This window comes from Hyla sarda, chromosome 2, assembly GCF_029499605.1.
Source record: "Hyla sarda isolate aHylSar1 chromosome 2, aHylSar1.hap1, whole genome shotgun sequence".
In the NCBI taxonomy this organism is placed as follows: domain Eukaryota; kingdom Metazoa; phylum Chordata; class Amphibia; order Anura; family Hylidae; genus Hyla; species Hyla sarda.
This window is the reverse complement of record NC_079190.1, coordinates 282,674,768-282,702,264: the sequence shown is the minus strand read 5'-3', so window position 1 is coordinate 282,702,264 and position 27,497 is coordinate 282,674,768. Positions and strand designations below refer to the sequence as shown.

Below are 27,497 nucleotides of genomic sequence, written 5' to 3'. Positions count from 1 at the left end.
TTTAAAAATGTCATCTTCTGACCCCTATAACTTTATTTTTCCACGTACAGGGCGGTATGAGGACGCATTTTTTGCGCCGTGATCTGAAGTTTTTATTGGTACAATTTTTGTTTTGATCTGACTTTTTGATCACTTTTTATTCATTTTTTAAAATACGCTTTTTTTGGAGTTTTTTTGCGCGTACGCCATTGACCATGCGGTTTAATTAATTATATATTTTTATAGTTCGGACATTTACGCACGCGGCAATACCACATATGTTAATTTTTTTTATTTACACTGTTTTATTTTTATATGGGAAAAGGGGGGTGATTCAAACTTTTATTAGGGAAGGGGTTAAATGACCTTTATTAACACTTTTTTTTTTACTTTTTTTTGCAGTGTTATAGGTCCCATAGGGACCTATAACACTGCACACACTGATCTCTCATGCTGATCACTGGCGTGTATAAACATGCCTGTGATCAGTGTTATCGGCGCTTGACTGCTCCTGCCTGGATCTCGGCCGTTGATAGCTGCCGGGACCGACCCGATATGACGCGGGGACACCGCATGACCCCCCCGGCATATCGCGGGAGCCGGCGGAGGACGTAAATATACGTCCTGCGTCGTTAAGGGGAGTTAACTGTATACGGGTTAAAATTTGTACACAAGTTTTGTTACAGTTTAGTCCGGTTTTGAGGAATCAGTTTTTCAACAAAAACCTGATACAGGAACTGTATTGCAAAAACATGGTGTGAATGCACCCTTAGCTGTTAGTGTCCCCCGGATCACTACTAGGGGTGATTGAGTGTTGTATGTTATGACTCCTCAGATTATCAAACCAGCAGTTGGTAGTGTAATGCTTAACAGCAAAGGTAGGATTAAAACATTCACCAAAAGGCCTCTATACTTGAATTCAACTATTGTTTGATCCCAAACAGAAACTGGATTCGTCACTTAAGATGTTATATCAGTTCAAAGCAGTCCAGGTTTTCTCATTCCCAACACCACTGCAGCAAAGGTGTCACCTCATGTTTGTCGGCAAATCAAACCATCCTCTCTACTGGTAATTTGTCTGGGCCATCCGAAACCTGTCCACTTTAAGTGTGTGTCCTCAAGTAACCACTGCTCCTAACAGCTTGGTCAGAATGGCCTAGATGTCAGGCAATTTGTCGAAACTTCCATTCTCTCAGTCTAGTAATGCACCCCTTCTCAGGGCCTTTGTACTGGACAAAATTATTTCGAGGGAGTCATAGAGGTATGCCTTGCAGTCATCTATGTCTAACAAAGAGGTACAGTAACTAAAGTTAGACTCAGAGAAACTTTTTGTAGGTCAGCAGGAGATGTACTTTTTTTTATGCCCTCTTGTGACAAAACCCAGTATCTAAACAGACCACACCTGTATGCCAAGTTTTGTAGCAATCCGGTATTTCTATTCGGTGCCTTGTTTTTATTTATTTTTTTTGTCAATGATTAAGCTAGATTTGTAAATCATGAGGTGGCTAAAACTTCCTATACTTTGGTGTCTACCTAGACAGGTTCAAGTCAATAATTAAAGTGGCCATAAGTCTACCTCAAGAAAAAAAAATTAAACATGTTTGCATGTAATCTGTGTATTTTATAGTCGCTATGCTAATATTAGTAATGAGAAGAAGAATCTGCTAACTGTAAGGGAAAATGTTGTTAACATGTCCTATTATAATTATTGGCCTGATTTTTTGCAAAGAAGTGGCTTGTCCGATGACCAGATTTCTGTTGGTGGTGTCACATTATTGCACACACACTGCTTGATTGGCCCATAAGGTATATTCATATGTGCTGTCAGAAAAAGAAAGATGTTGGCCCAGGACACAGTGCAGAGTATTTTTATCATTGTTATTATTACAATACAAATCATGCATTGGATAGGCATAAGGCTATTTTTTATATAAGATAGGGCCAGGGACCATCGAAAGTCTTCAGAATATTCTGCAGGCTGGATGGGTCAAATGTTTTTTTTCTGCCAGAACGTTCTATGTATCTATGGGTAGGCTTATAGGCTCCTGTGTCAACATTTTTGCAGTTTCATAGTATTGACAACGATAGTTTGTAGCTCTAAGGTTAGAAACAGACTTACCGGTAACTTTTTTGTTCGGTGTTCTTTTGGCCTGAAAAAAATGCCACAGAAAGCTGCTTTCTCATTTTTTACTCCCACAAGACTGGTTTTGTGTTTTGTTTTGTTTTTACCCAAAAATAGCGTGTATTGGCATACAAGTTTTTTTTCACTTTGGTGTTTTATCCGCTGCAATGATGTCCTTAAGGGGTTAATAGTCAATGTAATGGTTATGTGCACGCTTTATGGCTGCTTTACTGCCCATTTCATCTTCGTAATGGTGCTCTCTGCCTGCCAAAAGGCTGTGTAATATTTTTATAGTGTTTTACTTATTTTTATTATTCTCATTGATAGCTTTTATGAACTGGTAAATTAAAATATGATCATGTCTTCAATGTTGCTTCAACTACCGTATTTATATTTGCTTTTATTGTTCCTGTTGGATCCAGGTTAAACGTGCTCTTGTTATACCCACTGAGCGGAAAGTATGCGGGTCAGAGGTAAAGCCTATGATAAGATCATGCTCTGGCCTGTCATTTACAAAATCTGGCATTGTGCAATCCATTCCTAGCTTCTTTTTTTTTATTTATGGATTTATTTTTGGCAAACAGAAGCAGGGGTTATAAAGACTGCACCAGCGCTCTGTTATTGCCATTTCACTTGAAAGTTGTAGAAAAATAAGTTCTTGCATGGCATATAAGAATAAAGGACTTCTTAGGGGAGGTTGGCTTTTATAGGCAGCGAAATAGGTCATTAACTCTTTGCTGCTGACAGATGGGTTGCATGTTTGGTTTCAGTACCTGTAAAATGCTTATGGGACCCAAAACACATAATGCTTTTTCGCAGGAGCCTGTGTTTTATGTTTACAAAAGGTATATTTGGTGTTATATCTGATGGAAGTATATCATTTTTGACTGATTTGGTGATGTGAAAAACTCCATCTCAAATGTAAAGTTAAGTGTGGTCTTTTTGAGTGCAAAAGAATGTTTAGATTTATTAACTTTAATAGCATTGCCAACATTGAGCAGTTATAGCTATTAAGTTCCAAATGTGCTTCTTAAAACAGTCATCTTGGAGATGAAGGATTATGTCCCTGTGCTAAATCTCAGTAATGCTATGACATGCTTGAGAAGCAGATTTTCCTCCCAAGAAGCTAATTGTTTAACTAATACCTACGTAGTAAATTTGATTTATTAATTTTTTTTTACATATTTTGTTAACTAATATAATTGGAAAGAACTGTTAAGTAAATCTGTATTTAATTATATAAATCTTGACAAGGCTCCTGCGCAAGAGAAGTTTCACATAGAAAGATCAGATTGTATGCTGGCGATGCTCTGGCTCGGTTATATAACTGTGCTTTGGGCTTCTGCAGCATTTTAGTCTGACATTTCTTGCTTCATAATAATAATAGGTGCACAAAAATCCCTTCCACTTTGAGGACTGCAGAAGATGGGTTACCAGACAGTCCAATTCTTCAGTTTTTTTTTTTTTAATTCTGTAATGGTAAACCATCTTCTGCATCACCTAAGGGATCTCCTATGTTCTCACAGCTTGCAACGCAGAGTTTAACTTTACCCTTCTCTTTTCTTTTTCTTCCACTCTGTTCCCTGCCATATTCATTTTTTTATTTTATTTTTCTTCCGTTTTGACACCAACTTTTTAAAAATGTTTTATTTTTGCTTCTTTTTCATGTTTCATTCTGATTTCTCACAATTTATTTATTGGTGCTGCTCAGCAGTCTGGCCGCAATGTTGCAGAGAAATGTTGCTCAAGGATGTGCAAAGATCCAACAGACAGTCCACGATGTAATCCCCACACAACTGTCCCCTTGCGAGAACTGAGAGCTCAATTCTTTTTATCTTAGAGACCATGCAAGGGTCTATAAATGGTACAAATGTACTGGGGATAAAAAGCTCTATCCTCTGCCCTTGAGCTATTTCACTATCCAGCAACACTCAGATGCATTCCTTATTTACACATAGACTTTCTTCCCTGTTCGTAATTTTGACTTAATCCACAATACACCCCTCTGTAGACATTAAATTACCTGTCTCTGATCATAATTATAAGAACAGGGCAAATGTTACTGCCACTAACATATATTACTGCCATTTATATAGTTTGGTCTACAGCCCTGATGAATCCCATTGTATATTATTGAACTCAGTACCTAAATCACCTGTTATAAACTTTGCACATACCTATGCAGTACGTCTATTTTCCTGTTCCATTTGCCATCTGTATTTTTTTTTTCGGTTTCACCTGTCTCTTTCTCTTCTGCGTCCCTCTGTGGGCAGACTCTGGGTGAGCCTCCAGGGCAGGGCGAAGACTTTGTAAAACCGTCTGGGGCAGACCATCGGGGAAACCTCCCGAAAGTCTCCATCCCAATGCCAGAGGAGAAGTCTATGGAAAAGTGTCGTCTGCACCCACTTTTACTACCAAACCCTCACCTTTCTTTCCTTATGTCCTTTATAATATTCTTGGCTGTGACACTATGGTGGCTGGTGTTCTTATGAGCGCTCATGTTGTCAGTGACATCTCAACAAGTGTATGCATGGCTGAGTACTTCTGGATATTAAATACAGTCCTCTTGTGATGTATAAAAGCACTCCTTTGCACACGTGATGGGACAGTAACATCCCTTACTTGTATGGGCTGATAAGGAAACTTTTCAAATAGTTGCCTTTGTTTTTCTTTCAAAGCTTTTTCTTCCTTGATGTTTAACATGTTTGTGTGCATTTGGTTTTTTCTAAGTTAGGATTTTTCTGAAGTCAGTATATTTGTATATAGACAACTTAATTGTGCTGCACCTTTGCATTACACTGCCTTTCTACTTGTTCCATGTTCTCAAAGCCAAGAACCTCCTCTGATAATATTGGACTGTGTCTTATGCATAACGGACTCTGTACTCTGCCCAACTACCGAAGTTTACTCTTTCCTTGCTCATAGTTTCCTCTATTTTCCCCTTTTTAGATTAAACTTTAAACTTTTTTTTTCATTTATGGTGTTTGAAAGTATATTATATTTACCAAAAACAGACAGCTATTTTGCATATTTTCCTTAAGTTCAGCAGGCGTTATGTGTTTAACTTTTTAGACATGGGACATAACTTACTGGTATGATACAAATTTGTATTAGATTCTGTAACCAAAAAGTACACTGTGTTTATATAAGTTGTTCATAGCCTGTCTATATAGAATAGAGCATTTGAGATCTTGCCACTTATTATGTTGAGAAAGTTTAAACAAAAATTGCATATACAGTCATGGTCGTAAATGTTGGCACCCCTGAAATCTTTCTAGAAAATGAAGAATTTTTTTTTACAGAAAAGGATTGTATTAACACATGTTTTGCTATACGCATGTTTATTCCCTTTGTGTGTATTGGAACTAAACAAATAAAATGGAGGGAAAAAAAAGCAAATTGGACATAATGTCACACCAAACTCCAAAAATGGGCTGGACAAAATTATTGGCATCCTTAACTTAATATTTGGTTGCACACCCTTTGGAAAAAATAACTGAAATCAGTCCCTTCCTATATCCATCAATAAGCTTCTAACACCTCTCAGCCGGAATGTTGGACCACTCTTCCTTTGCAAACTGCTCCAGATCTCTCTTTTGGCACCTTTTCCCAACAGCAATTTGTTGCCATCCATTTCCGGGTGCTTTTTCACAGGGCCAGTGCAAGGATTTCTGCCAACACAAGCGAAGCTCCATTTTGGCACCCCCCCTCCCCCCCCCAAGTCGAGCCCTACTCTCCACCCCCGGCCACCAGAACTCCCACACGCGAGTACAGATAATGTAGTAGATGTGACCTGCAGTCCTATGTAACACCACAGATAACACAGTGATAACTCTCTGGTGTTACATAGCAGGTCACATCTACTACATTATCTGTACTCAGAGAGCTATCACTCTGTTATCTGTGGTGTTACATAGGACTACAGGTCACATCTACTACACAGGGGTGGACTGACAACTCATGGGGCCCTCGGGCAAAAGATGATCATGGGGCCCCCGTGCGCCCACCCATGTATGTCACACAGCACAGTATTGATCATTGACACCACACTCTGATTGTCAGTTTGTGTTGTGCATTTTATTCACTCGGTGTCAGGAAATGCTGGAAGCTGCAGTTAATTACTAACTACAACTCCCAGCATGCCCTAATACAGCCTATGGTTCTGCAGCTGTCCCAAACCAAAATTATGCGGTCAGAAGGCTGCGAGTCCCAAAAATCCCACAGCCTCCTCAGTGACAGTCTCAGCTCCACCCTCCGATCAGTGTTACCATTTAGGTGATCCTCCCAGGGCCTCCGTCCATGTGTGTGTCTGTCTGCTCTGCACTGCTATACACATGGGGGTATGTGCAGAGTAGACTGCAGACAAAACATTTCACTCTAGGGTCTTATCGTGCAATGTTCTGCAGCCTGCACATAACCTGCCCCCCCCCCCCAACCCCCAGGTGTATAGCAGTGTATGCACATTTCTATACAGATGGGGGTATGTGCAGAGCATTGCACCCTACTAAAGACAAGGGTGAAATGCTCTGCACATACCCCCTCCTGTATAGGAATGTACATACATACTGCTACATAAAAGTTTGAATTCCCCCCAGCCATACCCATTTAACTAAAATAGTGTAAAACATTTTTTTATGTGGTATTGCCGCATGCGTAAATGTCTGAACTATTAAAAAATTATGTTAATTAAATTGCACGGTCGTGGGCACTCCGTCTCCTATACACATGGCAGTATATTCTTACAAAGAGATTGCACCCTAGTGTCTGTAGTACTGTTTTAATATGGCCATTTTACATAGTGTTACAAGTATTTCACTATATAGTAGTTTAGGTTATGCTGCAACCTGCAACCTATAGCCTGTCAAAGAATGATGGGAGTTGCAGTTAGTAACTGCAACACCCAGCAAACTCTGAAACATGACTTGGAGCAGCACGCACGTTGTAGTTTTGGGTCTGCAGCCATAATCTAAATTGTACTCCTATAAAGTACAAGATGTGCTGAGTTGTAGTTTTTGTCACCATAGATTGTATCAGGGCATGCTGGGAATTGTAGTTGGTAACTGCAATTCCCAGCATTGCATTCCTTCAAGGAATGCAATGCTGGGAGTTGCAGTTACCAACTACAATTCCCAGCATGCCCTGATACAATATATGGTGACCAAAACTACAACTCCCATTATGTTGCACTATAGTATAATATAGGTTATATGGTGCTACATGCTGGGGGGAGCTGTAGTTTTGGGTCAGCTGCAGAGATATAGGCTGGAATCTGGATCACGGAAATTTCTTGTTCCAGATTCCAGCCTATATCTCTGCAGCTGACCCAAAACTACAGCTCCCCCCCAGCATGTAGCACCATATAACCTATACTATAGTATAGTGCAACATAATGGGAGTTGTAGTGTTGGGTCAGCTGCAAAACCATAGGCTGTCTCAGGGCATGCTGGGCATTACAGTTAGTAACTGCAACTCCCAGCATGCCCTGATACAATCTTGGTCTGCTCTGCAGCTGTCCCAAAATTAATGCATTGCTTCCCCATGAATATAGTTCAACATAATGATAGTTGTAGTTTTGGGTCAGCGGCAAAACCATAGGCTGTATCAGGCTGATACAGCCTATGGTTTTGTCGCTGACCCAAAACTAATTTTGGGACAGCTGCAGAGCAGACAAAGATTGTATCAGGGCATGCTGGGAGTTGCAGTGAATACTAACTGTAATGCCCAGCATGCCCTGATACTATCAGGGCATGCTGGGCATTACAATTAGTAACTGCAACTCTAAGCATGCCCTGACCACACCACACCGCTGACGGCTCAGGACTACATCCCCATCATGTATTATTATGACTCCATTATACGTAGGCTCATGGCTCAGGACTAAATTCCCATCATGTATGATTGTGACTTCTTTATACATAGGTTCATGGCTCAGGACCTCATCCCCATCATGTGTTATTATGACTCCATTATACGTAGGCTCATGGCTCAGGACTACATTCCCATCATGTATGATTGTGACTTCTTTATACGTAGGCTCATGGCTCAGGACTCCATCCCCATCATGTATGATTTTGACTCTTATATGTAGCCTACATATGATAGACAGTCACAATCGTACATGATGGGGATGTAGTCCTGAGCTGTGAGCCTACATATAATAGACAGTCACAATCATACATGATGGGGATGTAGTCCTGAACTGTGAGCCTACATATAATAGACAGTCACAATCATACATGATGGGGATGTAGTCCTGAACTGTGAGTCTACATAATGTATGATTGTGTGACTGTCTATTATATGTAGGCTCACAGTCCAGAACTACATCCCCATCATGTAGGATTGTGACCATTTATAATTTTTAACACTTTAAGTGCTCCAGTGCAACCCTGACCTTGGCAGCAGGCCAGCAGCCATTTACCGGCACTTGCTGCTGCAGGCCTCTCTTTCCTTAGCCTCTCCAGCAGCCCAGAGCCGGAGGCCGTGGCTGCTCCTGTCCTGGCAGCAGCCAGAGGGGCTCCTGTCCTGGCAGAGGGTCTCCAGTCCTGGGAGCGTGGCTGTAAGTGCGGCCTGCGCCTCTCCCGTGCGGGCTGACGTCATCCAGACGTAACTTGCGGACGCCTGAACCATCAGCTCCTGCGCTCTTAAAGGGGCCACAGGCGGCAATTCAGGTGAGTGCGGACCGGACAATAATTTGCTGGCGGGGGGGGGGGGGGGGGGCGGAACTCAGCTTTATTGAAAAAAAAATCCTTGATTTTTCCACCCCCTGGTCCGTGCACCCCTAAGCGAACGCCTGGTCTGCCTTATGCAAATGCCGGGCCTACTTTTTGACGTATATTTGGGTCATTGTCCTGCTGGAAGACCCAAGATCTTGGAGGCAAACCCAGCTTTCTGACACTGGGCTGTACAATGCGACCCAATATCCATTGGTAATCCTCAGATTTCATGATGCCTTGCACATATTCAGGTACTGTGTTCTTTTCTTTGCAGGCATTCATTCCATTTTCGGTAAACAGTAGAATGATGTGCTTTACTAAAAAGCTCTATCTTGGTCTCATCTATCCACAAGACGTTTTCCCAGAAGGATTTTGACTTACTCAAGTTGATTTTGGCAAAATGTAGTCTTGCTTTTTATGTCTGTGTGTCAGCAGTGGGTTCCTCCTGGGTCTCCTGCCATAGCATTTAAATGTCGATAGTTTGCGCTGACACCGATGCTCCCTGAGCCTGCAGGACAGCTTGAATATCTTTGGAACTTGTTTGGGGATGCTTATACACCATCCGAACTATCCTGCGTTGACACATTTCATCAATTTCTCTCTTCCGTCCATGCCCAGGGAGATGAGCTACAGTGCCATGGGTTGCAAACTTCTTGATAAGGTTGCGCACTGTGGACAAATGCAAATCTAGATCTCTGGAGATGGACTTGTAACTGTGAGATTGTTGATATTTTTCCCCAATTTTGCTTCTCAAGTCCTCAGACAGTTCTCTTCTGCTCTTTCTGCTGTCCATGCTTAGTGTGGCACACACAGACACACAATGCAAAGACTAAGTGAACGTCTCTCCTTTTTTTATCTGCTTTCAGGTGTGATTTTCTTTTTATATTGCCCACACCTGTTACTTGCCCTAGGTGAGTTTAAAGGAGCATCACATGCTTGAAACAATCTTATTTTTCCACAATTTTGAAAGGGTGCCAATAATTTTGTCCAGCCCATTTTTAGAGTTTGGTGTGACATTGTGTCCAATTTGTTTTTTTTCCTCCCTTTTTTCGTTTAGTTCCAATACACACAAAGGGAATAAACATGTGTATAGCAAAACATGTGTTACTGCAAACCTTTTCTGTAAGAAATACTTCATTTTTCTAGACAAATTTCAGGGGTGGCAACATTTACATCCATGACTGTATAGTGAATGCTTAATGACTGAAAAGCAGATACTTGTCTTCAGAAGGACACTTTAATAAATGGTAGTGCCTTTTTACAGATCTGTGATGTGAGTGTTTACTAGAAGGCAATATTTAATAATTTGTTTATTTATAAAATGCTAACATATTCCATGTGGCTGTACAGAGCCTATCACCGAAATCTGTCCCTGTCCCCATTGGGGTTCACAATCTAAATGACAAATTCCCCACTCAGTATGTTTTGGAGTGGAGGAAGTAACCGGAGTACCCGGAGGAAACTCGCGCATACAAGGGGGAAACATACAAATTCCTTGCAGATGTTGCCCTTGTTGGAGTATGATCCTTAAACCCCGTCATTGCAAGGCGACAGTGGTTAACCACCGAGCCATTGTGCAGCTGAAATCTGAAAGTTTTGTAGATGACACTTTTTGGGTGAGATTGCAAAGGAATCTTTATGGTACAATGAAGCGGTAAACTTGGATTGACACAGGAACAATTTTAACTAAAATGTTTCTCTAAATTGTAGATAAAACCCCACATTAAATATTCACAGATGTAATTTACTCTACCTAAATGTAACAAGCCAGGATGTATTTAGTTGCCTATTAATTGAGCTGTGAACTTATCATACCTGATAATAAAGGTAATGTTAGAGTAGTTCTTTACTGGTTATTCCTTGTCACTTTTCTTAAGGGTAGCATATTCCTCAGGTAGTTTGTTGTTTACTGGCCTAGCCACAAACTATTTTATTGGTCCTGCCAAATGTCTGTAGATGAGTAGCATTAGCATCTGATCCCTTCCTTTTCTGTCCATTAACTGTTATTTACAGCATTTCTGCATATTGCTTACCATTTTAAGACAATAGTGTTAGTTTGTAAGAGTTGCTTTTATTGCTTTTTTTTTATTTTTTTTTAAATCTGCTTCATCATTTTAGTTCTTAGTAACACTAGTCTATTATGTAATTTTTTTTATTGCCTTTTGTAAGCCTACTTTTATTTTACAACCTAAATGTTGTGAATGTTTTCTGTCTTTTCATAGATTAAACTGTAGGTCAGCCACTATGTTTATATCACAAATTTTCATATAAGTCGCTGCAGCTGATGCAAGCTGAAATATGTGATCATATGTATGCTAATGGAAAATAAATATTATTTGATATTGTAGGTGTTTGTGCCATCTTTTTTGAGTGGTCAATGTGTAAAAAAAAAAATATATATATTTTTACTATTGGAATAGTTATTTATGATTGGAATTCTGTAGGAGGCTCTTCTGTTTATATATCACTGGCCTTAAGTTGTTTGGTTTTATCTAAATAAAATTTATTTTATGTACAGCAAGATTCAGTCCACTGATCTGGAAAGTCTAATACAACCTGAACATCCTATACTATTAAGTGCTTAGAAAAAAAGGATAGTGGGGGAGATTTTTCACAGATCTCTTTAAAAATGAAAGAAGTAATATGATTGGTTGCCATAGGCAACTGCACCACTCTCTCTTTCTACACGAGTTTTTAAAAATTTCCCCCAAAGAGAAGTTGTAGGATGCTTCAAGCTTTCTAATGGCATATAACTTTTTTGTTGCAAAATATTGGTGTAAAGTGTGCAAGCCATGAGGTGGCTTAAAAGGAACCTGTCACCATGCTCCCTGAAACACGAGTTATCAGGGTGATCCCTTGTGGCTTCTCCCTGATCTACTGGCCTTGATTTGCAGATTTCTCGCTATACTCAAATAGAGAGGATTAAAGGGTCAAGGCTGGTGGAGCAGAGAGAAGCTGCCAAGGAGAGCCCTGCTGGCGTATGGTTCAGACAGCTAGAAAGTAATTATTGGCTCCCTTTATAGGGGTACTCTGCCTTAAGACATCTTATCCCCTATCCAAAGGATAGCGGATAAGATGCCTGATCGCGGGGACCCCCTCAATCTTTCATGCAGCACCCCACTATCATACAGGCCTCGGGAGCGAACATCGCTCCAGAGGTCTGATGAATCACGGGGCCGGAGTATTGTGATGTCACGGCTCCGCCCCGTGTGACATCACACTCTGCCCCCCTCAATGAAAGTCTATTGGAGGGGGCGTGGCAGCCACCACGCCCCCTCCCATAGGCTTGCATTAAGGGGGCAGAGCGATGTTCGCTCCGGAGGCTGATGCAAGCGGTGTGCTGCATGAAAGATTGCAGGGGTCCCCAGTGGCGGGACCCCCGCAATCAGGCATCTTGTCCCCTATTGTTTGGATAGAGGAGAAGATGCCTTAGGGCCTGAGTACCCCTTTAAGTAAACTTGCTAGCAAGTCCTGCCAAGTCTGTCATTCTACTTGCACTATTTTCATCATCTGCATTTCCATGCAGTCCTAACACCAGCATGTTCTGCCGGCACTCTGCCATCAGTGGAATGTCCGCAGGGAAATTTTCTATGCAGACATTCAACTGCATGAACATAGCCTTAATTCCCCCTTTTCAGTTGACCACCAAGGTCTGCTTGATGTCTTTGAATAGGGGAATTTAGATTACCCCTTATGATGACGTTTGGTTCATGGAAGTACAGGTGCATAGGACCTCTGGCCATAATATCACTTCTCTGTTTTAACAATTTCTACATCAGTTGGACACTATTGGGTGAGATATTGAGTCTCTAAATGTAAACATGACCCACTGACTGCAACTAGAATTTTTGGGAAAGATTTATCAAAACCTGTGCAGATGAAAAGTTTTCCAGTTGCCCCTATCAAACCAATTAGATTGCTCCTTTAGTTTTTGAATATGCATCTGGGGGGAAAAAAAAAATCTGGCTGGTTTACTACTTTTCCTCTGCGCAGGTTTTGATAAATTTCCTTCTTGGAAACTTACTTAACTTCTAATTATACATTGCATATAAATATTTTTTTTATTTTTGTTTAATATATAAATATTAACTAGTGGTGTAAAGATCTGTTTAGGAGTGGTAAAGCTTGATGAAAGTTATAAATTCAGATTTAATATAGGTGAGTTAAATATAAATATCTGAATATTTTCTCTTAGGAGGCAAAAAAAGGGCCTCCTGTATCAAAACTGCTTTACCCAAAGACAGTGTTTTCTTGCCTATAAAAAGCATAGGGGATAATATGTCTGATCGTGTGGTCCCACTGCTGGGAACCCCCGCAATCTCTCCTGCAGCACCCCTATCATCTGTTGCACGGAGAGAGCTTCACTCCGTGCCTGATGCCTTTCGATACAGGGGCTGGAGGATCGTAAGGTCATGGCCCCGCCCCCCATGATGTCCACGCCCCTCCTATAGACTTGTATTGAGGGGGTGGGGCCGTGACGTCACGATCCTCCGGCCCCTGCATCACCAGTTATCAGGCACGGAGCGAAGCTTGCTCTGTGCACTAGATGATAGGGGGTGCTGCAGGAGAGATCGTGGGGGTTCCCAGCAGCGGGACCCCCTCGCGATTAGACATCTAATCACCTATCCTTTGAATAGGGGATAAGATGTCTAGGGGTGGGAGTACACATGTAACACATTCGCAGTAAGATTCCTGCAGCTGAAATTCTACTTGTAGATTTTCTGCTGTACATTTAATATACTTGTGTTTACCATTTGATAACTTATGTACCTAACATCTGGGATTCTGATATCCACATTTCTTGATCTGTCCATTGCATTTTTGTTATCATTCAGATCCGAAGATACATCAGTGTTGGCACATACAGTATCAGTTGAAACTTTAAACACACCTTTCTATTCCATGTGTTTTTTTCTACATTGTATATTCATATTGAAGACATAAAAACTATGAACTATTAAGGAACACATATGGATTTAAGTAGTTAAGAAAAACTGGTAAACCAGAATGTTTTATATTCTATACAGTAGCCCCCTTTTACTTTAATCACAGCTTTAATCACAGTCTTGTCATTCCGTCAACCTGCTTCATGAGGTGATCGCCTGGAATGCTTTTCAGTTAACAGGTATGCCTTGTCAAGAGCTAAAAGGGGTTATCCAGAATTCGAAAAAGAGAGCTGGTTTCTTTAAAAAAAAAAAATGTAATTAAAAAATAAATTAAAAAAAGCACCACCCCTGTTCTTAAAGCGTATCTGTCAGATCCAACAAAAAACTTTTTTTTAAATATATCACTCAGTACCTAATCCTGACCATGTACAGTCTAGCACCTTTATTTATTTTATTAGACTTTTAATTTAGCTCACTAGACTGAATTCCTCTCAAAGGGAGGGGGCGTGGCCTCACTGTGCAGGTCTCCACCCCCCCCCCCCTGCTCACATCTCCCCTAGCATTAGCAAAACTACAACTCTCATCTTGTCCTCACTGACAGTAGCGAGACACAAGCTGACAGTGAGAGGATGTTTCCTCCAGATGTGAGCCCTGCGCTCACAGCTGTCCATCAAGGAAGTGACATATGTGATGATGCATGGACACAGCAGGACTAGTATGTGTCCAAGCAGGCTGAGGGGGCAGTTGTTTGACTGGCTTTTTCAGTATGAAATACTGAAACTTTTCTAATTTTACTGTCAGTATATCTCAGAACCCCTGAAGACATGGTGGACACCACGAAACATAAAGGGGAGACATAGTATTTGCATTTTAATCAGTAGCATCTAGTCCCCAACTAGACGTGCTGCAGACATCGAGAGATTAATACATTACACTTGACTATAATAGGGACTGTGCTAGTGTTTTTAAAGCACTACATTTTTGAACCTTTGAAACAGTATAAATAAAAGTGATATTTTAAATACACCTATAGGTGATTGATAAGAGGGGGATTTTTTGTTATAGGGGTTTCATACTCCATCACCTTTTGGTGATTGGAGTTTGGTATTGAACTAGTGTTTTATCCCTTCCCTACTCTGGGCCTTTTTTGGTTAAGTTGTAATACCACACACAACCTGAGGACAGTTGTGGCACTGGTTGTAAAAACAGTCAGTTCTGTTTTTTCTGTTCCTGAATAACCTCTTGAATTTGTGGAACTCCCTGCCTTCCTAATATATTTGAGACCATCAACTTTGTTGTACAGATTTAGGATTGGTCCACAGTTTCATACCAGGTTTAGCCTTATTCAACTACAGTTCTAAGCCACATTATGGCAAGACTCACTGAACTAGATAAAGAGAAATGACAGTCCATCCTTACTTTAAACATGAGGATCAATCATAAAAACTGCAAGGACCTTGAAGGTATACTAAAGTGCATTCATGAAAAACGTCAGACTCTATGATTTAACTGACTCTCTTGATGACCGCCCCAGTAAAGGAAGACAGAGTTACCTCTGCTAGAGAGGATAAGTTTGAGTTACCAGCCTCCGAAACAGCAAATTAACTGCACCTCAGATTAAAGCCCACATAAATACTTCACAGAGATCAAGTGGCAGACACATCTCGACATCAACTATTCAGAGGAGACTACAAGAATTGTCCCATTATGGTTAACTTGCTGCAAAAAAAAAATAAAAAATACTGAAGAACGCAAGAAATGGACATTAGATTGCAAAAATCTGTACTTTGGTCTGATGAGTTAAAATTTCTTAGTCCTTTGTCTAGGATGCATAAAAGTTGAGTGGATGCTTTGTACATGTGTTGTTCTCAAAGTTTAGTATGGAGGAAGGAGGTTTAATGGGATGGGTTGCTTTGCTGGTGACACTTCATAATTTATTCAAAACTGAAGGCACATTAAACCTACATGGCTGCCACTGCATTCTGTTGCGACATGCCATCCCAACAGGTTTGTTTTTTAACGGTGACCCCAAACACACATTTAATTTTTTACTACCTAATTCCATATGTGTTTCTTCAAAGTATTAATGTATTTTTATACATGTACAATTATAGAGAATAAAAAAAAACATGGAATGAAGGGGTGTGTCCATACTCAGGCGTTTTATATGCACATAAATGCTACTGAACAAAAGTTAAGTGTTATTTTTTGGTGAAAATGAATCCTCACTGGTGTCCTACTATGCTTTGGGCTTGTATCTCCACATACAAGTTGGATTCTCAAAACGGTTTACACTTATAGGCTATTTTACTTTGTTCAAGTTGATCACTAAAAATTGGATAATATCATGTACTTTATGGCTGGCATTTATCATTTTAGGTGTAAGTGAAGGATTTTTTTACACCTTTTTTAGTGTGCTGGTAATGTGTAGGAGCCCCAAATTTATTAAATGGTCACAGAGCATTTGATACATTTTGTGCAGGTCACATTTACAGAAATTTCTCTCTTCACATACACCAAAAAGCTAAGTCTGGGCTGGTGTAGTTTTAAAGACTTTTCAGTGGCTTTGCACCTTTTTTGTGCCATTTCACAAAAAGGTGCAGTTCATAAAACCCTTCCATATTATGTGTATTGCCAAAATCAGTGGATTACAATTCAAAATCAGCAGAAATGTGTAAATCATAAGGGGCAAAAAAAGCGCAAATAAACCCTGCTTGCACTTTTTTTGAGCCTTTTCTAGACACAAAAAACAGTCTAAAGGCAATGTTAAATGTCGGCCTAGAAGTTTATTTTTACAATCTGAGTACATGTAATGCCTCACTACTACACAGCGGTACTACAAGAAAACTATTTGACCTGTTACAGTGCAGTTGATGCCTCTTTATTAATTATTCTTCCTATTCCTTGTAGCCACCATTGGTGAAAACTCAGACCGTAACCATCTCCAATGCTTCAAGCAGTGAGAAGGGACAGATCCCCACCAAAGAAGTACCATTAGTACACACAGAAACTAAGACTATCACCTATGAAGCAGCAAAAGCAAGTATTCCACTTTGATAGTTTGAAAAAAGTAAAACAATTAAGTTTGCTGTGAATTATTTACACAATAATGTATGTATCTCTTACCGGGTTCATAAATTATTTTAATGGTTCTTATCATGAAAAGAACAAACCTACCAAAAACAAAGTGCAACAAACATGCATAAGTGAAAGCGAGTAAAGTGCTGATCTTACATCTCAACCATGCTACACTGCAGCACCTTTTATGTAATTATATATTAATTTAAAGATTAGGCTCCAGTGTACCTTTTTATAACCTCAATTTATGTCTGTAGAATGATGATGTTAACAATGATCAAGAACCTGGCATCCTTCTTACTGCACACACCATTACTTCTGAAACAACCAGCAGCACCACAACAACCCAGATAACTAAGGTAAGCTATTATATTATTAGCTGAGTGGTCCAGTGTTACTCTCCAATGCTACTCAGGTCATTAAGACCTGTCCATGAGCTCTCTGGGCTTCATATGTTTGCCTAGGCCTTTTCTAAAGATTGTCCAGAAGAGTAACATTGGAGGACACTATCTTTAAGATTGCGAGAGGGTAATTTAGAAGAAATACAGTACTGTGTTTTAGACATGCATGGAAAAAAAATGCTGCCAAGGTAAGAATACTTTAAAAAATAGAAGTGTTACTAGTTTGCATTTTGTTAATAAAAAAAAAATAGTGAATGAACAGAAGAGAAATCAAAATAAACTCAATATTTATTTATTTATTTTATTTAGTAACATAGTAACATACTTTGTAAGATTGAAAAAAAGACAAGAGTTCATAGAGTTCAACCTAAAGCCCTACTGTGTTGATCCAGAGGGAGGCAAAAACCCGACCCTGATATGGCAATCAAAATAAATCCCTGGATCAACGTACTATCCCCATAAATCTATTATTCATAACCTCAAATGTTATTACTCTCTAGAAAAACATCCAGGCCTCCTTGAACTTGTTTAGTGAGTCAGACATCACAACATCATGCAACAGACAGTTCTATAGTCTCACTGCTCTTTCAGTAAAAAATCTTTGTGGTGATGGGGAAACCTTCTTTCCTCTAGACATAGAGGATGCCCCCTTATCATGGTTACCGGCCTAGGCATAAAAGGATCACTAGAAAGGTCTCTGTATGGTCCATTTATATATTTGTACATTGTGTTCAAATTGCCCCAAAGACGTCTTTTCTCAAAACGAAATAACCCAAGCTTTATAACCTGTGTTGGTTCTGTAATCCTCCCATACCATCAGTTATCCTTGTTGCACCCTCTCCAGTTCAGCCATGTCCTTCTTTTATACAGAATTGGACACAATTCTTCATATGTGGTCTGAATAATGATTTATACAGAGGCAAAACTATGTTCCTGTCACGAGACTTTATCCCTCTCTTGATACATCCCATTCCTTTGTTATCCTTGGCAGAAGCTGCCTGGCACTGATCACTAAAGTTGAGATTACTGTACACCAGTACCCCCAAGTTGTGACGCCCCCTCCCATAGACTTGCATTGCGGGGGTGGGGCGTGACATCACATGGGGGCGGAGTCATTACGTCACGATACTCCGGCCCCCATGACCCGGCAGACTCCAAGGCTGCAGCGATGCGTGCAGCCCCCAGAGGTGGGTGCTGCATACGAGATAGGGGGGGGGGTCCCCAGCGGCAGTATCCCCACAATTGGACATCTTATCCCCCTATCCTTTGGATAGGGGATAAGATGTCTTAGGGCCAGAGTACCCCTTTAAGCACATCTGAAACCATCCTTTTACCTATTGTCAGATAGATGTTAGAGTGTTGCCAACCTCAGTTTTTGTTTTTCACGGACAACTAAACTGAAAACCAAATTCTAAATTTTATTGTATGTATTGTTATAGCAAGCAGCAGCAATTTTCTGCTGTTTTCAACTCCCACAGAAGTGAACGGATAGAACCGTGCACATGCACTGCCACCACTCCATTCTCTGCTTGAATGCAGCCGATGGCAGTCACCTCATCTGGCGTGTTACCAGTTCTCAAAATAGTTGTGGGTCCCAGCAGTGGGAGACACACCATATCAGATATTTATAATATATATCATAGGTATGCCATAAATGTTTGCATTGGGTATAGCCCTCTAAATGAAATAACCAGTTTGTTAATAGCTATTATATTTTTAGTTATTAAGTAGCAGCTATAAAGTTGGTGGTTACATTTATTTTTGTTTAAATCTGCTTTAATTCCTCCAGACAGTGAAAGGAGGCATCTCAGAAACACGAATAGAGAAGAGGATAGTTATTACAGGTGATGGAGACTTGGATCACGATCAGGTAATATAGCAAAATGCCAGTGGCTTGTTCAGTGACCAAAATAGTGTAAATGGCATATATTTTTCAATTGAAAAATACTGTATTGTCATAGAGTTATTTTTAAGTGTTTTACATTTCCTCAGGTTCTGGTGCAAGCTATCAAGGAGGCAAAAGAGCAACATCCAGACATGTCAGTGACCAAGGTGGTGGTTCATCAGGAGACAGAAATCGCAGAGGAGTAAATACAAAAGGTAGGCATCAATTGACACATTGGAATAGTGATTGTTCCTATTTTCCTCAACCTTTCCTTAAACATGCTCACTGTGCTTGTTTTGTTTTATTTTATTTTTTTTTTGGGGGGGGGGGGGGGGGGGAGAAAGCTACATTGACTAATCTCCCTCAGTAACAAAGGATTGACATGAGAAAAGAGGATTCTGACATGTTGAATTTCAACATACCTGAAACTTTCCTGTAACATATGCCATTGGAGGACACTCAGGATGCCTACATACAAAAGATTTATGCACTAGTAATACTTGTTTTATTAAACAAAAAAAAAAGGGGGTACTCCAGTGGGAGATAAAAAATTCAGATCAATTGGTGCCAGAAAGTTAAACCGATTTTGTAATTTACTTCCATTAACCTGTTGTGACGAAGGGCATACGGGTACACCCTTGCTTCCTGGTACTCAAGGACTAACGGCGTACATGTACGCCCTCTGCATTTCCAGTCACCGCCGCGCACAGGGCGTTGATCAGAACGGGATGACTGCTGATATCTATCAGCAGCCATCTCGGCACATCGCCTAGGGGGGGTCCTGAGACCCCCCATAACAGCGATCGCTGTGATTGGCCGTTCAATTCTGATCGGCGAATCAAATTTTTTCCGGGCTAATTGGGTCTCTGGTGACCCGATCGCCCGGAAAATAAGGATGATCGGGGCTGTCAGAGGAGTGAGGTGACAGGGGTGCCACCTACTCCTATCCCCTGCCATTGGTCGGTCAGGGAGGGTTAAAGTTGAAAAAGTCCGGGGGAAGAGGGAGGGGGATAAGTGTGGCGGGGGCTGCTAACCGTGCGGTGGGGTGGCTGTAATCACGGACTTCAGCGACCAGGGGCTGCGGCTGTGAGCGGCATGGCGGCGAAGACGGCAGTGCAGTGAAGATCGTTGGTAAGTGATCTTCACTGTGGCCTTGTAGAAGTTATCAAAACTACAACTCCCTGCATGCCCAGAAAGCCTTTGGCTGTCTGGGCATGCTGGGAGTTGTAGTTTTGCAACATCTGGAGGGCCACAGTTTGGAGACCACTATGCAGTGGTCTCCAAACTGTGGTACTCCAGATGTTGCAAAACTACTACTCTCAGCATGCCCAGACAGTCCAGGCATTCTGCAAGTTGTAATTCTGTAACATCTGGCGATTAAAGGGGTACTCCGGTGGAAAAAAAATTTTTTTAAATCAACTGGTGCCAGATTGTCCACAGTGCTCTCTGCTGACACCTTATGCCCGTATAAGGAACTGTCCAGAGCAGGAGAAAATCCCCATTGCAAACCTATGCTGCTCTGGACAGTTTCTGACACGGACAGAGGTGTCAGCAGAGAGCACTGAGGACAAGAAAAAAATTCAATAAGAAAATAATTTCCTCTGTAGCATACAGCTGCTAAAAAGTACTGGAAGGGTAAAGATTTTTTAATAGAAGTCATTTTAACTTAAACTTTCAAGTTTAACTTTCTGGCACCAGTTGATTAAAAAAAAAATGTTTTCCACCTGAGTACCCCTTTAAGATGTTGCAGAACTACAACTCCCAGCATGCCTGGACAGTCTGGGCATGTGGTTAGTTGTAGTTTTGCATCACCTGGAGGTGCAGTGGTTTTCAAACTGTTTCCCCCCAGATGTTACAAAACTACGATTCCCAGCATGCCCAGATAGTCAGGCATGCTGGGCGTTGTAGTTCTGTAACATCTACGACTTCAGATGTTGCCGAACTACAACTCTTAGCATGCCTGGACAGTCTGGGCTTGCTGGGAGTTTTAGCATTGCAACATCTGGGGGGACACAGTTTGGAGACCACCACACTGGGTTCCAAACTGTGCCCCTTCCAGCTATTGCATAACTACAACTCTCAGCTTGCCCTTTGGCTGTCAGTGCATGCAGGAAGTTGTAGTTTCACAACATCTGGAGGGCCACAGTTTGGAGACCACTGTGCAGTGGTCTCCAAACTGTGGCCCTCCAGATGTTGTAAAACTAAAACTCAGCATGCATAGGCAGTCAGTCATGCTGGGAGTAGTAGTTCTGCAACATCTGGCCCTTCAGATGTTGCTGATCTACAACTCCCAGAATGCCTGGACAGTCCGGGCATGCTGGGAGTTGCAGTATTCAAACAGATGGGAGGCACACTGGTGGGGAAACGCTGAAATAATTAGTCTGTTACCTAACTCAGTGTTTCCCCACCATTGTGCCTCCAACTGTGGCAAAACTACAACTCCCATCATGTATGGTCTGTCAGTGCATGCTGGGAGTTGTAATTTTTCAACCCCGCAAAAAAAGTATAGGGTACATCCACATGAGCGGGGATTTACAGTGAGTTTCCCGCTTTTCCCAAGTTTCTGCTGCAGCTCAAACTCGCAGTGAGAAACTTGCTGTGAACTCGACCGTGTGAATGAACCCTAAAAACACTACACTACACAAAATAAAGAGTAAAACACTACATATACACACACCCTTACACTGTCCCCCACCCCCCAATAAAAATGAAAAGCTTCTCGCACAGCACTGTTTCCAAAACTGAGCCTCCAGCTGCTGCAAAATAAATAACAACTCCCAGTATTTCCGGACAGCCATTGACTGTCCAGGCATGTTGGGAGTTTTGCAACAGCTGGAGGCCCCCTGTTTGGGAAACACTGCCGTAGGGTATTTTGGCGGCGAAGGAAAGTGTAATGCTTGCTTCCGGGTCCGTCCCTATGCAAATCCCTAATTTAGGCCTTAAATGCGCATGGCACTCTCTCACTTTGGAGCCCTGTCGAATTTCAAGGCAACAGTTTAGGGCCACATATGAGGTATTTCCCTATTGCGGAGAAATCGCGTTACAAATTTTGGCGTCTTTTTCTCCTTTTACCCCTTATGAAAAGGTTAAGTTGGGGTCTACACCAGCATGTTAGTGTAAAAAAATTACATTTTTTACACTAACCTGCTGGTGTTGCCCCATACTTTTCATTTTCACAAGAGGTAAAAGGAAAAAAACACAATTTCTCCTGAGTGTGGAAATACCCCACATGTGGACATAAAGTTACACAAGGCTCAGGAGTGAGCGCGCACTATGTACATTTGAGTCCTAAATTGGTGATTTGCACAGGGGTGGCTGTGGCTGGGGTCAGCGGTTCTGACATAAATGCAAAAAACTAAGGAAAAAAAAACATGTGACCCCATTTTGGAAAATACACCCCTCACGAAATGTAACAAGGGGTATAGTGAGCCTTAACATCCCACATTTCGTTAAAGTTGGACGTGAAAATGAAAAAAAAAAATTTCACTAAAATGCTGGTGTTACCCCACATTTTTCTTTTTCACAAGGGGTAATAGGAAAAAAGCCCCCAAAATTTGTAACACTATTTCTTCTGAGTAAGGAAATACCCCATATGTGGATTTTAACCCCTTAAGGACCCGGTGTTTTTTCGTTTTTGCGTTTTCGTTTTTTTCCTAAAAAAAAAATAATTGTGATACAAAATTGAAAAAAAAAAACCCCATTTTGTAAATTTTGGGGGCTTCCGTTTCTACACAGTACATTTTTCAGTAAAAATTACACCTTCTCTTTGTTCTGTAGGTCCATACAATTAAAATGATCCCCTACTTATATAGGTTTGATTTTGTCGTACTTCTGGAAAAAATCATAACTACATGCAGGAAAATGTATACATTTAAAATTGTCATATTCTGACCCCTATAACTTTATTTTTCCGCGTATGGGGCGGTATGAGGGCTCATTTTTTGCGCCGTGATCTGAAGTTTTTAGCGGTACCATTTTTGCATTGATAGGACTTATTGATCACTTTTTATTCATTTTTTCATGATATAAAAAGTGACCAAAAATGCACTATTTTGGACTTTGGAATTTTTTGGCGCGTACACCATTGACTGTGAGGCCCCACGTTATAGATCGGGAGCGGACTCAAGAGGTTAAGTACTCTGCGGGCGCACTACAGGGCTCAGAAGGGAAGGAGCAAAATTTGGTTTTTGGAGAGAGAAAATTTAGCTGGAATTGAAGGCCATGTGCATTTATGAAGCCCCTATGGTGCCAGAATAGTGGACCCCCCACATGTGACCCCATTTTGGAAACCACACCCCTCATGGAATGTAACAAGGGGTACAGTGAGCATTTACGCCCCACAGGTGTCTGACAGATTTTTTGAACAGTGGTCCATAAAAATGAAAAGTTTAATTTTTCATTTGCACAGCCCACTGTCTGTCAAACGCCAGTGGGGTTTAAATGCTCACTGCACCCCTTGTTACATTCTGTGAGGGGCGTAGTTTCTGAAATAGGGTCACATGTGGGGGGGTCCACTGTTCTGGGCTTTGTAAACCCACATGGCCCCCAACTTCTATTCCAACCAAATTCTCTCTCCAAAAGCCCAATGGCGCTCCTTCTCTTTTGAGCACTGTGGTGGGCCCGCAGAGCACTTAAAGGGGTATTCCAGGCAAAACCTTTTTTTTATATATATCAACTGGCTCCGGAAAGTTAAACAGACTTGTAAATTACTTCTATTAAAAAATCTTAATCCTTCCAATAGTTATTAGCTTCTGAAGTTTTCTGTCTAACTGCTCAATGATGATGTCACGTCCCGGGAGCTGTGCATGATGGGAGAATATCCCCATAGGAACTGCACAGCTCCCGGGACGTGAGTCATCAGAGAGCAGTCAGACAGAAAACAACAACTCAACTTCAGAAGCTGATAACTATTGGAAGGATTAAGATTTTTTAATAGAAGTAATTTACAAATCTTTTAACTTTCTGGAGCCAGTTGATATATAAAAAAAAGTTTTGGCCTGGAATACCCCTTTAACGTCCACATATTAGGTTACACAATTTGGTGGCTTTTTCTCCTTTTACCCCTTGTAAAAATGGAAAACAAATATTCTGAATGTCATTTTGAATACATTGAGGGGTGCAGTTTTCATAATGGGGGTCAGTTATGGGGTATTTCGAACATAAAGACCCTCAAATTCACTTCAGAACTGAACTAGTCCCCAAAAATCAGATTTTGACATTTTTGTGAAAAATTGGTAAATTACTGCTAAACTTTGAAGCCCTCTAATGTCTTCAAAAAGTAAAAACATGTCAACTTTATTATGCAGACGTAAAGTAGACATATTGTTTATGTGAATCAATATATAATTTATTTGGAATGTCCATTTTCCTTACAAGCAGAGAGCTTCAAAGTTGAAAAAATGCTAAATTTTCAAATTTTTTATGAAATTTTGGAATTTTTCACCAAGAAATGATGCAATTATTGACGAAAATTTACGACTAACACAAAGTAGAATATGTCACGAAAAAACTGTCTCGGAATCAAATTCGTAAGTTAAAGCATCCCAGAGTTATTAATGCTTAAAGTGACAGTAGTCAGATTTGCAAAAAATGGCCTGGTCCTTAAGGTTAAAATGGGCTTTGTCCCCAAGGGGTTAAACATTTTTTATCCTTCCAGTACTTGTCAGCTGCTATATACTACAGAGGAAGTTGAGTTGTTCTTTTCTGTCTGACCACAGTGCTCTCTGCTGACACCTCTGTCTGTCAGGAACTGTCCAGAGTAGAAGCAAATCCCCATAGGCAAACCTCTTCTGCTCTGGACAGTTCCTGACATGGACAGAGGTGTCAGCAGAGAGTACTGTGGTCAGACATAAAATAACTACTCAACTTCCTGTGGAGCATACAGCAGCTGATAAGTACTGGAAGGATTAAGATTTTTTAATAGAAGTAATTTACAAATCTGTTTAACTTTCTGGCACCAGTTAATTTGATTAAAAAAAATTTCCAACAGAATACTCTGACGCTGGACAATGTTATCCCCTACCCAAAGATCTCCGCCGTGGCTCCCCAGTCATCCAGTGCACAGAGCAAAGTTTGCTCCTTGCCGGATGACTGGTGATCACAGCCGTCACGCCCCCTCCCATAAATATGAATGGAGGGGGCGTGCCATTTTGTCACGCTAGCACAGAGATCGTGGGGGTTCCCAGCTGCCAGACCCTCCGCGATCAGACATGTGGATATGGGGTTTAACATGTCTAGGGGCAGAGTACCCCTTTATACACTGCACTTTTTATTTCCCATCTAGAAGTTTTCCAACTGGGAAAGCATTACTATAGTTTAGGTTCAATTGCATAATAACAGTTGGTAATATGTTATTTTACTACTTTTACAAACAGGAAAACTATCTAATGTTTGTCTTTTCAGGTCTTAATTGCAAGCCTTTAATTGGGACCATGGACAAAGATTTTTTCACAGAAAACCAACAAGTTTTCAAACGTTGCCACTGCCCTTGGACTTTCTCTTCTTTACCCTGGCAAAGAACATTTCTGACACTAGTTATAATCACCCCTTTAACAGAACAACCAGTTTTATACACACAAGTTTGTTTTTTTATTGGAATAAATATTACATGAATTGGAGGGACCTCCTCACATCTGGAAAGTTCAGAAACTAATATTTAAGATTCATCTGGAAGTTGTATACTGTGAATTTTGAATGTGACATTAAACACACTGGAAATGTAGCTTTAGAGACTGCTAATGAAGTTGGGGTGGCTGAGGCATTGACAGAAATGTTATCTGTAGGACACACAGGTGCTATAGCTTGCAGTACAAGTATTGGATTTTAAAATACCGTACTTTAGGTGTACACGACTGGTATAGAGGAGTAATTGTGTTTATCATCTTTTTTTTTATTCTTGAACGTGATATACCATTAAGTTAACACTCTGTGTTGGTGGCAAATCATGTGAATCACCATAGTTCGGATTTAGTGTGTCACCTGTATTACTGCTTCCTAACAATATAGATCCATCACCTTGCATCTGTCACTTTACGGGTCTATCACTTTCCATCTGTCACCGTATCAGTTTTTGTCAGAGATTTCAACTATAAGCATACTCCAACAGTATCTTGGACATATCCCACATATTTCTCTGTTTGCATTTTAAAACAATGGGATTCATTTATGTCTCAAAACCATCTTGATCCTGATTTACATGGTAAGGAGCTTACAGGGGTGAGGGTCATTATAATAAAACAAATGTGTGTGCGAAATTAGCTTTTTTTTTTTTTTAAACATTTTCGTGTATATATATATATATATATATATATATATATATATATATATATATATACATACACACACACACACACACACACACAGAGTAATTGAATCTTATTCAGAGGAATTTACAAGTTAAGCAACTCATGATGTATTATTTTCTACTTTTAAATAATGAAGGATATTTGTAAATGTGGTTTAATTCAATTTTTATATATAAAAAAAAGTTGTGATAGGTCGTATTTTAGCACATTTTATTGGCTTTTGAGGTGTGACAAGTAAAAGTTCTCATCATATTGTTGCAGGATTGCACATTGAAGTAAATATTTGTAGCTTCTGAAATGTGTGTGCTGTGTTTTCTCCATTTTATTCCACCTTCTAAAACTATCTTTCTATCTATCATGTGTGTATACATATACATACCCACACACGCACACACACTTACTTTCTCTTACTTCTCTCTCAGATGTAATGCTCACTATCTATATTTAGGATCTGTATTATTAGATATATGCTTCTCGGTCGCTCTTCATTGGGGGACACCTTACAGATGGTATATGCTCTTACCACTAGGAGGCGCTGACACTGTGTACCATCTAGTATGGTGAGATCTTTGAGGTGTGGTTAATAATTTCTGCTGGTCACCAAATTTCTTTGAGATGCATGGGGACTGCTAACTAAAAGTTAAAGCTGCCACTGGGTGTGGCAAAATTGCTGACTACCTTGTGGGTGCGGCCATGGTGAAGGTATGTATCGCTCCAGCCCCATTAGCAGGGTTACAGTAACGTGGCAGATGGCGATGTTGGTCACTGGGCTCGGACCCCCCTGGGGTACTGGATGTACCCCTCTGATAGCAGCCCTGGATGTTGCCACAGCCCTAGTGCAGAGTAGTTTGACAGACTACGGAGAGTCCAGAGATTAGGCATCAAAAGATTATTTAATTGACTCCTTGATCCACTTACTCAGGGGCGGACATATTGCCTGTGCAGCCGGTTCAGCTGCACAGGGGCCCAGCATGTGAGGGGGCCCGCTGCCCTTTGCGCCGTTGCGGCGCGTAATAGAGCAGCGTGCACTTTAGACAGTGAGTCTGCAAGTGACGTACCTCCGCAGACCCCGCGCAGGAGATGTCAGTGACGTTACTCGTCAGGCTGCCGGAGGAGAGAAGTGCTG

General features: G+C 40.8%; 1 protein-coding gene across 18 annotated transcripts in view; it reads left to right on the top strand.

Moving 5' to 3' along the window:
• Positions 1-26,663, top strand: part of EPB41 (erythrocyte membrane protein band 4.1) — a 201,245-nt gene extending 174,582 nt beyond the window's left edge. For 15 of the 18 annotated variants that reach the window (XM_056557271.1, XM_056557272.1, XM_056557269.1 and 12 more), the window contains 5 exons: positions 16,614-16,742; positions 17,039-17,140; positions 18,972-19,052; positions 19,175-19,282; positions 25,470-26,663. In XM_056557271.1, the coding sequence (XP_056413246.1) occupies positions 16,614-16,742; positions 17,039-17,140; positions 18,972-19,052; positions 19,175-19,273 (411 nt within the window). In that variant the 3' untranslated portion in view covers positions 19,274-19,282; positions 25,470-26,663. Of the gene's footprint in view, positions 1-2,523; positions 2,575-3,812; positions 5,389-16,613; positions 16,743-17,038; positions 17,141-18,971; positions 19,053-19,174; positions 19,283-25,469 lie in introns of those variants that run through there. The other 3 variants (XM_056557283.1, XM_056557279.1, XM_056557278.1) reach the window with 3 other exon arrangements.
• The last annotated feature ends 834 nt before the right edge of the window (positions 26,664-27,497 follow it).